The following is a 13,199-nucleotide window of genomic DNA, read 5'->3' as shown; positions in this document are numbered from 1 at the left end:
TGGCCATAAACGGGCAGCCTGAGGCCGGCATGAGGTCATACCTCTGAGTTTGTACAGCTCTCCATTGACAGAGTTTACAATGAACATGTGCGGAGCCTCGTCGCTCGGGGTTACCGAGGCGCCGATCAGGGGCAGCGACCCGCGGGGCTTCTGGCTCTTCCCCTGCTCGTTGACGAAGTAGTGCAGCTGTCCCAACTCCGGATCCAATACGAAGTACCTGCGAGGGGGAGGCAAACAAAGAGAGAGAGGGAGGGGTGTTATGAAAGTAATGGTCCAGAGAGAAAGACGGGAGGCTCCGTTAACGTTATCATCATTTTGTTTTATGCTCTCATTACCGCTGCTTGTTTACTGGTGAAACTTTATTTCATGTTCCTGCTGCACAAACTTCTCAGGATGTGGGAGCGGGGAAAGATTTCTCACCTCCCATGCAACGACGCCTGCAGGAGATTATTTACCACGGCTCTCTTCACGCAAGATTCGTTAGAAAATACCCCTCCGCGCACATTAAGGCCCAACATCGAGCCGGCAGCTCAATTCCAAATTACTCTAGGTGGCGATTAGCGCGGTCATCTTGAGCAGAACCCACAGCTCGAGGCGTGGAAATTACACCCCACATTTCCCTCTTTGTGATTAATGAATCACATTCAATCACTGCGTAATTGAATCTCTGCCTTGCTCATCGCTGGCAAACGCAGCCAGACATACAACCGAAGACACGGAGAGGCAGACACTTTTCATTTCCTGTGGCCAGAAAGGATTGGGTATGATATTGAAGAGAACGACCTGTCTGCTCCTCTTTGTTCTGGTTCTGCAGATCATCAGAGTGGTACTGGGTGCCGCTGGCCGACCTTTTACATATTGTGTACCGCAGCCTGAGGTAGCAGCAGTCGTCTTTGTTGTCCTCTTTTCCCGGAGATCGCCCCGTGTTTCACGATCAATGCTCTCTTTCCACCAGCGATTACAGAAGCTGCAGTATCGATCAGGACTTCGCCGGGCAGAACGCTCGCAGCACAAACACGGCTTCTGCTTCTTCCTGGTGCCACATCACGGTTGTACGTGAACGAGTGAAGAGTGGTCACCTGTCCACTCCAGTATGTCATAGGTGTTTATCTGTAAGAGGTGTCTCACAGATTTCAAAGAGCAGCGACAGTCTCACACACTACCACTGCCTCTTATTCCTTTTCATCCGTGATGCCACGTTAACAAATCATTTTATGCTTTTTTAAATTCTTAATGTTGCATTTTTATGGTGTTAATGTCTTTGGTGTGGTGTACGTGCATCAAGACTTTCAACTTATTTGCATAAACGGTTCCTACATCTTTTCCATAGTCAAATCCAAGCACTTTTCAAGCATTTTCCAAATGGTATTTTAAACTTTCTAGCGCCTTGCAGCTGAGGTAAATTACATATTTATACACAGTATATAAATACAATTAATGCAGTTACAATTTCAAGCAGTTTCAAGCACTTTATCCAAAACACCACACTAAAATGTGTTTCCAAGAATTTACAGCACCCATACATACCCTGTGTAAGAAAGAAAGGTGCTGTATCAATAAATATTATTATATTATATATTATATTACTGCATAAAGCCCAAGGTGGCGTCTTCAAGTTGCCTGTCCTTCCAAAAGTCTAAACTCAAAGATTTTATTAAGTTTATAATATTTGAGAAAAAAAAGCATCAAATCTTCGCCTGCATGTAGGTAACGTTTGGGTTTTAACCAGTGCATCCTTAATTTTCAGCCATGCCACCAGCATGACCAGGACCAAGTACCTTCTCATCAGCAGAGCTGTAAAAAGTACCTTCAAATTTATACTTGAGTAAAAGTAAAGATAGTGTGTTAATATTTTACTTTGGCTATGATGCAGCACACAATCTCTAAAGTTAATTTGCCTCCAAAATGTAGCCGAGTGGAAGCAAAAAGTAGCAGAAAATGAAATTACTCGAGTTAAATCAAGATGGTGACGATGGTAAAGATTATACCTGATTAATGTTAACTTTGTCATTGTGAGCATGTTAGCATGCAGCTCAAAGCACCACTGTGCCCGATAAAGCCGCTAGCATGGCTATAGTCTCGTTTTCAATAAATCATTTAGACTATAAAATGTCAAAGAAATTGCAAAGTTCCCAAGCACACTATTACGTCTTTAAAAATTTTGTTTTGTCCAATCAACATCGCAAAACACAAATATTTTCAGTTTAAAATCATATGAAAACAGACAAATGCAGCAAATTCTTACATCAAATTATTCAAAACTCTTAATTGTTTCATTTGCTAGCCAAATTGCTCAATCAGCTAATTGTCTGAGCACTAGAAATCTTGAACATTTGTTTTGTTTTATTGAGAAAAGAAAATGACTCCATGAATGGCCTCAGTCTTCAAACATGCAAACGATCAGAGAACAAAGAAGTGTTTCTGCATTTTCCCATGAACCCTGTCGAGTTCCCCGGGGAGGATGCAGTGAATACTGCTCTCTGAAAATTGATCCTCACTCACGGTCTCGCCCCCTTCCATCAGGGAAGCTGGTGATTTATGTCGACCACAGCCGACCGGGGAACAATCTGCCTGCGTCAGTTTCTATCCAGCCGTCTCTTTTTCTCCCTCGCACACATACTGTACTGTGTATGAAGTCTTATCGCCTGTTCAGTCAGCAGAGTGGAGGCTTTTACCGTTGACCCCTCCAGGCAAAGTCCTGCCTTCGCAGCCAAACCACAATGCAGACCTTTAACATGATGGATGGTGCTGGATAATAAAACCTTGGGCTTTACATTCAGCCTCTCGTGTCACAGCAGTGCTGATAGCGGCTGACCTGCAAAGCTCCAGACTCTCTGTGCGACCACTGAACTGCTCACCTTTGGAAGCACGAGGCTGCAACGAACTGAACGATAACAACAGAACAACACTGAGGGAACATGCACTTGTTAAACTGCTTAAAATCAATCAATGTCACTGAACAAATTCATGCCTACAACAGCTTTTCAAGACTTGAAATTCACGCGAATGCCCCGTCAAGTCAGAACAACAACTCACAAAGCCGGAGAAAATTTTGGTCCACGAGTTGCTACGTTGACGTCATGTGACGCCAAAACATGGCGGACAAAAGTTAACATTGGGTTGATGGTAGGAAACCTTTACCAAAGTCATGTATTATATAGTCATTGTATCGTTTCCTTTGCTCTTCCTTGTCACTCAAATACTGGAAACAGCTGTCAACATTTTGTTTAAATGCTCTAAGCAATAAAATGCAAAACAACTTCTTTTTGGCGTCCATGTTGCTGAACCAAAACATATATGTCACCTCTTATAGTAGCGTTAAAGATCTCTAACATTGTTTAACCTCTTAACTTTGCTCTCAAAGTGCACCAGATCGATGCAATTTAACTTTAAAATGTGCAAAATTTTCTTGCGGGGAAGCATGCCCAGCAAAACTGTTGAGGTCAACCCTCCATAGTCTCACAAAATCCAGTGGGAAACACTGAATCCCACTCAACTTCTCATGAGACCCTCCCTACTCCCCCTCTGATTGGTCGGCTTTGTTGGTTGTGTCGTCTATGCTTGACTCAAACCGTTAACTCACACAGTAGCTCTGGTAGTGTCTGGTTTCAGGGGTTTACAAGCTGTAGTTTTGCAGGTAAACACACCGACCTCTTCGGCCTCTCTCCTGGTCTTTTGCAGGTGTAATGTTTACCATATCCACCACGTCAGGTGAGTATGTAAGCATGTTAGCAGTGTGCAAATTGTCCCAAAACACAAAGATGCTGGGGCTTGATGAAAACTTAAGGAATCACCAAAGATACTAGAACCACAAACCACAAAACCACAAAAGTCAACCTAGAGGCGCGAGAGGAAAAGTGTGTGGATCACCTCTCTGTACAGTATAAAGTTTACTTTAGTGGCTTTTCTGATTTTTCCATCAGAAACTATCCCGGGCTTACAGCTCTGAAATGTATTCACTCAACCACTAACAGACATCTGTACTGTAACAACAAAGAGCTTTCAGATACTCATCCATTTTTTTTGCTGATATCATTCAAATAAATCACCACCATAACAATAATAACACCGTTAAAAGAGCTTAGTCGAGCACATTTGTCCACATCAACAGCACGACTGCCATTTCCTAATGACATTAACATTGATGCTGTGGGAAATAGCTTGTCAGCAGAATTTGCATCTCCTCCCTGCTCTATTGGCAGTTAATTCTCAAAAAGAAATGTCAGACCAGCAGGAAGGCACTAAATCAGCCTGGTTATTGGCAGGAAATGTTGCTTTATACTTGTTAAGTGATAAAATGTGTAGTGTTGTTGTGTCAAAGGGGGTTACGTAAAGCCAACATCTAATTATCACACACCATCACCACAGGATCTTAAAGCTGCATCAAATGATTTTTCACACTTTTAACTTTTCACCCTGCTGCAGAGATGTACCAGGACGACAACCACGTGTGAATGGCATTAAGTACTTCAACAGCAATTCCATGTCTAATGAGAATGGCACTCAGTAGAGCGCATACCTCTGCACAGTCCCCCTTTAATTCAGTCAAACCTAATCCAAAATCAAATAAAACACATTTATTTGTATCTGCATCAAATTGTACTCACTCATAGATACCAGCCACCAACATACACCTTACTTTTTTCACCAAGATCCATGAATTGTTCCCTGAGAAAGTAATGAAAATGTGGAAAAGACGCCCTGTCTCACAATGTTTAAGAAAGTGGGAGAAAAATCCTGAATCCGTCCCTTTTATCCAGAAAGTTAAAGGGATCTATTCTGGGCTGAGACCCATCCTCCATCCAAGTTTGGTGGTAATCCATTCAGTAGTTTTTGTGTAATCCTGCTCACAAACCAACAAACACAGTCTTACAGACTTGTGAGAGCACTGACGGTAAACCAGGAAACTCAACCTAAAGCTAAAAGCCGGTAAAAGTTGACAGGCATTTCTCAGCAGGTCTACAGTGTTAACCACAAACACTGAGAACTTCACACACTACACTTCACTCACTGTAGAAAGTAATTCGTTACACTACGAGTTACATTACTTTTGCGTTACTCCGCAACATTGCTTGTCACACAACTGCCAGTCATTATTGCCGATTAACAATATCACGTTACAGCCTCACGTGCCTAAATATCAGCATATATATATATTTATATATATTTTAAAAGGAAAATAACGTGTAAATAATAATCGTAACAATAAACTTGATTATTTTAACATGTTTTATTAATTTTAAGTCTGTCGTCATCTCATGTCGTTAGAAAAGTTAGTCTATTATATTATTAAATAGCATATGAACTGCATTTAAAGGGCCAAACACTCTCAAACAAAGGCAAGTTCCACTGATTTGGCCTGTTTATCACTAAAGACTGTCCAGGCTGAAGATATATGTAGTCTTTATTGTAGAGAAACAGTTCACGATCTCCTCATATCTTAACCCGGCCTTAAATATTCAATGACTTTAGTGTCATAGCTGAAAGAAGCTGTACATCGTCATCGAAAGCAAACAAGTACGAGTAAGTGGACCTTGAGTTGAGACAGTTATGTTGTCAAAACCTTTATTTTGTAGCTTCCAGCAAACCAGCCGACTGCAGTAAAGACAGTGTGAATACAAAATAATAATTTCCTCGCAACAGAAGACTAACCAGACGTTGTTTTAATCAACAACATCTTTAGTTTTCTTTCTCCTCTGTGCCACAGAGACACCCACCAGAGCTGCATTACCCCGACTCGCAGCTCTGATCAAAGCAGCACAGCAGCGCTCCTTTTCCAGCGAGCACATCTGCAAAGAAATGATTCATCCCTCACAATGTACTCCCCACCCCGCTGACCGCTTAGGAAGACATAAATTTAGACTCCAGACGTGTACCTTCGCACATCCAGCCTCGCATTGTACAACGAGGTATCTGAGAAAAAGGAGACGGTGAGCTCTGAATGTACTCTGTGATCTGCATGCCAATGCTGGAATACCTGCAAACTCTCATCACGCTGAGCAGATGGAAAGCGAGAGCATGAACCAACAACAGAGCAATATCTCTGGCTGAACATCACAGAAGCCTGCACCAACATTATATATCACATAACTCCTTGCATGAATCTTGTCTGACACACGAGCATCTTTCATCTGAAATAAAAAAAAAAAAAAAAAACAAGGCTCGTCAGGAGTATCGTCCAATCGCTGCACGTTCACATGTGTTTTGTGTGTTTTGAGTGTGAGTGAGTGAGTGTGTTTGTAAAAAATTCACTAAGGCAACCTGATTGTTTGGTCTGGGAGCCTCGAGGGCCTGTAATGTAGAGTATTAATCCTGAAATAGACTCTCAAGTGAGTATCTTCTAGTGCAGCACTAAGCTGATGATTACTCACACATCACAATATGTGTGTGTGTCCACTGTGTTTCTAATGTTGTGAGGACACATTTGAGTTTGAGACCGTGAGAGCGGGAACATTTTGACTTCTTCACGGGACTCTTTAAAAGGTCTAGACTCAGGGTTTGGGTTAGACATGTAGGTGTGATGGTTACAGCTGAATATATTTTACCCAGATTATCTGAAACACTTGAGCTGTAAAGAAAAACTCCCCTCAGTACTATCGAAGAATCGCCGCTGTCAAAATGTGGTTCCTAACACTCTTCACAATAAAAGCCCCCCGTTATTTAGTAATTTAAAAGCTTTTATTGTGAAGCAGCATTACAGGAAACGTGTTTTCAACAGCTGTAACTAAACTATGACTCCCGAAACAGCTGCAAGCGAGCACAACAAACAGTACAACACAGCAGATGTTTGAAAGTAGAGGCAAACCGGACAAACATCTGTATGTTTGTATCGCCTGTTGTCCCACAAAACTCTGATTTATTCACGTTTAAGAGAAAAGAAAAGAATTAAACTACACTTCAAGTCACACTGCTGTCCCCATGTTTCTGCATTCAATCAATTAAGTCAGTGTTACCAACAAAAACTACACATTAAACAACAAAAATAAGACCAAAGTTGAAATAAATTCAAATTAGCCTCAAGGTTCAGGTAAAGAGGAGAGGAACTGCTTTGCCAGTATGCCAGTGAGGGGTCCTATAACACTATAGGGTGTAGTACAGACTGTATAGACGCAAAAAATGGCCACCCAGCACATTTTCTCCAACACACACACACATGCACAGCTCCTACACAACATAACAGCCCTTCACACTGACACATGGCCACCCACACAGTGGCAGAATTAGCTCCACTCAGGTCTGTTGCCCACCACGACACCGCCTGCCAAGCACACACAATGTGTTTCTCCACATGATCAATATTAGAACGTGACTGACGACTGTAATTACTCCAATATCTCCTCCTCCTAATTGTTTCTATATATAAAATCTGTGGGCACTTAGGACCGTCCACGTTCTTCTCTTCTTTCTCTAATGGCTTTACACAAAAAACCTGATATCACATTGTGAGCCGACCTTTTTCTTAATTGGTGTTTTCAAAATTTCAGTTCAAGATTTCTTTTTTTTTTCCACATTTCTGTGCCCACCTCTTATAAAAGCCTGATATGTCTTTATTAAAATATCTCATGTGGCAGAAAAAGCACTCGTGAGCTCAGGGAATAATGGGAGACTGATCGCAGTTTATGTTTTTTCTAACTTTAAAAAGGCACAATCTATGAATAAAAGTTTATTTTACTCTTACTGTGATTAGTAACTAGTGATAGCAGAACAAAGTAGTGGCAGTGGCAGCAGGTCAGTGCTGTAACAAATCCAGGTTTGTGATCTCACAAGAAACATTTTATCTCATCTAAAAAGAGGCTTTTTTCGATTTCAGGCTACATTTCCAGGATGTTTTAGTCTCGGTCGGCTGGAGGCCGCGGCGCTCGCTCAGGGTCAGTGAGCTGAAAGGAATCTCTCCTGGAAAGCGAGACCTTCGCCTTCACTTTGAAATTGAAACGGGACAGGTACGATCGCTCCGAAGAACAAACCGATCCTCTAACACACTTCCTGCTAACAACTCAAATCAGCACAGTCCTGAACACAGCACCTCACACGTTATATACACTGTGAGATTTACTTGTGTGTTCAAGCAGAGATGACTGACAACAAATCCCACATGACCACCGTCATCAACACCACCTCTCTTTTTACCTCTGTGTCTTATCTGTGAGTCACACACCCAGGTATTCCTCTGGGTTCGTATCTAGATGCAGCTCTGTGCATCGGCGGCCTGTCAGTTTAATGGGAGAGCAAAGGAGCAGCCATTCTTCCTCTCCACCTCCGCCTCCCTAGCCCACTCTCACATGCACTGGCTCACAGCCCAGATCATACACACTACAGTCTCAGCTCCTCTGCAGCACCGCTACAGCGACAATGGGACGTTGTGACTCAGTTATTTTGGTTTAAAAAAAGCATTTCAATCCCAAATGACGCCACAGCTGCAGGACAGAAATCCTGCATAATTCGACGGAACTATGAAAGAGTTCAGCTGCAAACAGGAAATTAGCAAGAAAAAGGCTTCAAACCAAAACCAGATGTTTCACAACAACAAGTGCAGGCTTGAGTAATACGTTTAAAGTTAAAACTCGCAGTACAGCCGCAGGATTCGGCAGTGTCTGAGTTGAGTGAACCGGACAAGGTGGGGAGTGAATCCATGAATGCTGCATGAAGCACAATGATGCACCGCTGTGATCTCTACAGTTGTTGCCGAGACGTTCTTCATTATGAGGGCGGCTGCAGGATATCAGACAACCACAGGATACGAGCGCAAAAAGCAATAAAACAAATTTTAAAAAATGTTGTATCATTAATAACAGCAGCCACCTGTAACAGGCACGCAAACACAGGAATGTATTTATGGACGTTTCAGGCTAAATGTCAAACACACCAAGGTGCCAGTTCATCAGGTAGACCTACACAGTCCAATACAACAGCCCCACAGTGATTTTTATCTTCAGGAATGTTATAACCAGAGCTGTAACGATTAGTTTGATCATTGATTAATCTTTTTCAGTAGTTTTTGTGTAGTTCAGCTTCTCATCTGTGGGTGTTTGCTCCTTTTCTCAGCCTCATGGGACGCTAAACTAAATAAATTATCATCAAACTACATCAATACAATCTATTTTACTGTGCTTTCTGAGCTTCATCAATTGTTTTAATGGCTACAGACACAGTACAACAACGGGAGCTCCTCTCTCCAACAGAAAACACTGCTCCTTAAACGCCTCGTCAGTAGCCCCGCCTCCAATTCCGTGGCTTCTTGACATCACTATGTCACCGTGTCACACAGTCTTATAATTTATGCCTGTATTCAAGCTAACTGGAAGCTGCAAACACAGCAGAGCCGACCGGAGACACGGTGAGCGCTGCTGGCTCAGGCATGTGTGAGCTGACCAATCAGAGGAGACTTTTTGAGCAATGAAAATGAGCATAATGCGTCTCTTTTAAAAACTCCAGTATCGTGCCAGTAGTGTCAGCACAGGCGATCTATGAGTCTACCTCTTGCTGTAATCAAGTAGAGCTGGAACCATTAGTTGAATAATTGATTAGTCGATTGACAGAAAACTGTAATAAAAAACGAATTAATTAATCAAGAAAATAAACAGGTTTAATAATCATTTAAACAATCGTTGCAGTCATATACTGATGTGCACAATACTAAGATGTCTATCTACTGTGTTGACGCCTCTGTTGCAGTACTACAGGACTGCAACTATAAATGATTTTCATCACTGATCTGTTGATGATTATCTACATTTGTTGCCAAATAGTTTCCCGAAGCCCGAGTTGGACGTCTCCAGAGAAAATACCGACACGGAAATATATTGTATAGCTCCCTCTTGAGATATGATTATCGACACGCTGACGCTAACTTTTTTATAAAGCATGCAGGCGCTCTAAACAGACTCCCCTGACGGTTTGACTCAACAGATTCACGACTTCCTGACTTTAAACTACACAGATTGAAAAGAATTGAGTGAGGCAGAGTTGTATCCTTCCTTTAAGGCTATTTTACATTGAATTAACAGCACAAATGGACACGAACAGTCACTTTTGTGGACCTTGTTTCAGCTCAGTTCATGTCAAATTCTGTGAACCTGACACCACGATGCAGTGAATACATTTTGCAGCATCCTCTCGCACAATGTCCCGCCCACGACAATGTCTGATTGGTAACATGTCACAATAAGTACAATAGTTACAATACCTAGGTGCTGTATCGTAGGCAACTGGACTTGTTTCAGCTTCTTGAAGAAACTGAAACAAGTCCAGTTGCCTACGATACAGCACCTAGATTTACCATGACCTGGATGACTAAGAACCTTCATCAACAACAGTTTATCATAAACTATCCTGCCTCTGTTACATGTCTTTGTCACAAGAGTTTGATAACCCTGCAAAAAAATGTGTGTATATCGTCCAAATATATTGATAATTGAATTCTCTAACATGGGTATCGGTCAGGCTTTAATTCCCAGCCCTACAGAGGAGGAAGAAAACCATCAACTATTCACATATTCAAGTCAAAACCAGCTAATTTTTGTCTCCTTTTCATAAGAAATCACTTTAAAAAGGGGCACTATGTAGTTAAGGAGAAGAAATTCAAACTTAAACTGCATAAACAACCAAAATAAGGTCCCCAGAACACTGTTTGGAGCTAGAAAAGGTGGCAGGGTCCGCCAAAGGTCAGTTTGTTTATTCAGTCATGAAAATAAAGAGATTAAAACGTCTTCCCCAAAACTACATGTTGCACCTTTAATGACTGACAACTATAGTAGTTGCAGTTTCAGCTCTAAACACAACAACACCACTAAATCTAGAGTTGGATCAGAACATTTCTGTTCTCCAGCAGGCCTTAAAGCATGTGTGTGCAGCAGGGTTTGGATTTAAACCCCCTCACCTCCTCACCCTCCTCTTCCTCCTCCTCCTCCTCCTCCTCCTCCTCACAGTGACGTGGTGGTAAAAGTGCAACGTGGACGGGGCAAATAACAACACGAAGCCATGACACGAGTCCACCTCCATGTGCTTACCTGTTCTGCCAGCCCTGGATCAGGTTGGTGTATTTGCTCAGCACTCCTTCCAGCTGCCTCCTGCGCGCCTGCTGCTGCAGATTCATGCTGTTCCCCAGCACAGCTCCCCGGCTGCCCCCCGATCCGAGGGAGCCGGAGCCGGGGCTGTGCGACCCGGTCCTCCCGGGCTTCCTCGACGATGAGCCCCCGCGGTCCGACGAGGAAGAGTTGGGTTTGTTGGTCCCGAGGTGCGGACTGCAGAGCGTCTTGTCCATCCTGGCGACGGGACGAGTGCAGGAGGAGGAGGAGGAGGAGGAGGAAGAGAGGAGGGGGAGGAGGAGGAGGGGACGGGGATGGACCACAAGCAGCAGCAGCAGCAGCAGCAGGGAAGATCTCAGCAGCGCATAAGTGGTAAACAGGCTGATATGTGTCTGCTGGACTAAAGCACGGGCGCTGCATGTGGTGCCACTGCGCTGTTGCGGTGCGTCACGCGTCCCTCGGTGCGGGAGAAAGCGGACATATTCCTCTGTGGCGGTGTCGTTGCGTGCTGCTCTCTCCTCTGCAGTGCGCGTCTGTGGCACTGTGGGTCTCCTCCAGCGTTTTCCTGGTAGGGGAAGGCAGGAGCAGAGCGCAGACACGCCCCCCGCATCTCTGGACACGCCCCCCGGATATTACAACGCACACATCATCACACCAAACAGAAGAAGAAGAAGAAGAAGAAGAAGAAGAAGAAGAAGAAGAAGAAGAAGAAGAAGAAGAAGAGTAAACCCCCCCAATCCAGAAAAAATAAAAAAAACACTGCACACATCAGCAGGAAAAGCCTGAGATGACTCATGTGTGAGGCTGGGAGAGGACTATTTTTAGGATGCTTGCAAAGGTTTGGTTTCACAATCGACAGAGGTGCACGATGAATGTGTGCTGCTGATGTTGTGTAACACATTTCCTGTCTTGTGACTCATCAGGTTAATCATCTGACCCCCTGCGGAGGACTCTGACCCCTGGGTTGGGAACACGATAGACAATCCTGCAACATTACGAGGCTGTGACGTGTTATGATAATACAGAAAGATACTAAAATGAATGTAAAATATACAGTGTGTGTGTCTTCTCCCACACTGGCCCGAGTGTGTTACAGGGTACATTTAAAGGAACGGGTCGCCCAGAAATATAAAAATCAGTCTTTATCTTCTCAACCTCCTGCTGATGGAAAGTCAGGTCCACGAAACATTTCTGGAGCTTCACAGCAAAACAGCGTTGCAGCATTCGCCGAAATAACTGAGGTAGATGGGGACTTGTTCTTAAACCTAAATAAACAACCGACCAAAAAGAAAACAAATTGCTCCGTACAGCTCGACCGACGTTATAAAGAGCCGAACTTCTGTTTGCAAAGCCAATGACATTCATATCAGTTTCAGATGTACTCGTTTTGTGTACCGTTTTCTGTGCTAATTAGCTAATTTTTGCATGCTAACATGCTAAACTAAAATGTGAGCGTGCTGACTTTAGCATTCAGCGCTTTGCTTGGTTATTCCAATATATTAATGAAATAAAACACATTTGAATTTGTCAGGAATAGCTTCCTTGACCCAGATACCCAAATTATCACATATCAAAGATACGCTGGTTATTTCTAAGAGATAATGAACATTTTGATAAAATACTGTATTTATCTTAATATTATCTATTTGGCCAAATACAGAGATGAGAGATCATTGATACATTTTTGAGAGGATTTCAAAACTGAATGTAGTTTTCACATCTTTTCTAGTTTATTTGTGTATTTTTATACATTTTGAAGGGTTTTCTGACGGTTATATGTCCTTGAGATTTTTTTAAATCAAAGTGTTACATAACCTCGTCGCCGATACACCCACTTACACACGACCATGACAGCCGTGTTGTAAAGGACATGTTAGTGGAGACCAGCCTGAGGAGCGCTGCAGGCTATTAAAGAAGAGGCTGATATTGTGCTGAGCGACTGGAGGCACGGCTCGCTGAATCTCCATAGGACACTTAACGGAGCGCGGATGGATTCCTGCTGCTTGTCAGCCGAGGCAGCCACAAAGCAAAGATCAATACGAGAGAGAGGAAGAAAAAAAAATCCCCGCGACACAGAGAGTCAATGGTTTTGTTAAATGCTCGTGCTGAGAGTCAAGCTCAGGTCAGCTGCATTACGTAATGAGAATGAGAGGTCGTGAGACTCTGAGGTCTTTG

At 43.0% G+C, this 13,199-nt stretch overlaps 1 protein-coding gene and 1 long non-coding RNA gene across 2 annotated transcripts in view; one reads left to right on the top strand and one right to left on the bottom strand.

Moving 5' to 3' along the window:
- The window catches only part of osbpl10a (oxysterol binding protein-like 10a), a 69,639-nt gene extending 58,083 nt beyond the window's left edge, over positions 1-11,556 (bottom strand). Inside the window, exons 1-2 of the mRNA XM_073483021.1 lie at positions 11,007-11,556; positions 42-217 (exon numbers count right to left, since the gene is read on the bottom strand). Coding sequence (XP_073339122.1) covers positions 42-217; positions 11,007-11,260 — 430 coding nt within the window. The 5' untranslated portion in view covers positions 11,261-11,556. The remainder of the gene's footprint in view (positions 1-41; positions 218-11,006) is intronic.
- A 109-nt stretch (positions 11,557-11,665) lies between these two features.
- LOC141010158 (uncharacterized) lies at positions 11,666-12,551 on the top strand. The gene is made up of 2 exons (XR_012180180.1): positions 11,666-11,862; positions 11,948-12,551. It is a non-coding gene; the product is annotated as an uncharacterized lncRNA (long non-coding RNA).
- The last annotated feature ends 648 nt before the right edge of the window (positions 12,552-13,199 follow it).

Source organism: Pagrus major, chromosome 16 (genome assembly GCF_040436345.1).
Source record: "Pagrus major chromosome 16, Pma_NU_1.0".
NCBI lineage: Eukaryota > Metazoa > Chordata > Actinopteri > Spariformes > Sparidae > Pagrus > Pagrus major.
Note: the sequence above shows the minus strand (reverse complement) of the source record. Positions and strands in the feature narration are given on the sequence as shown.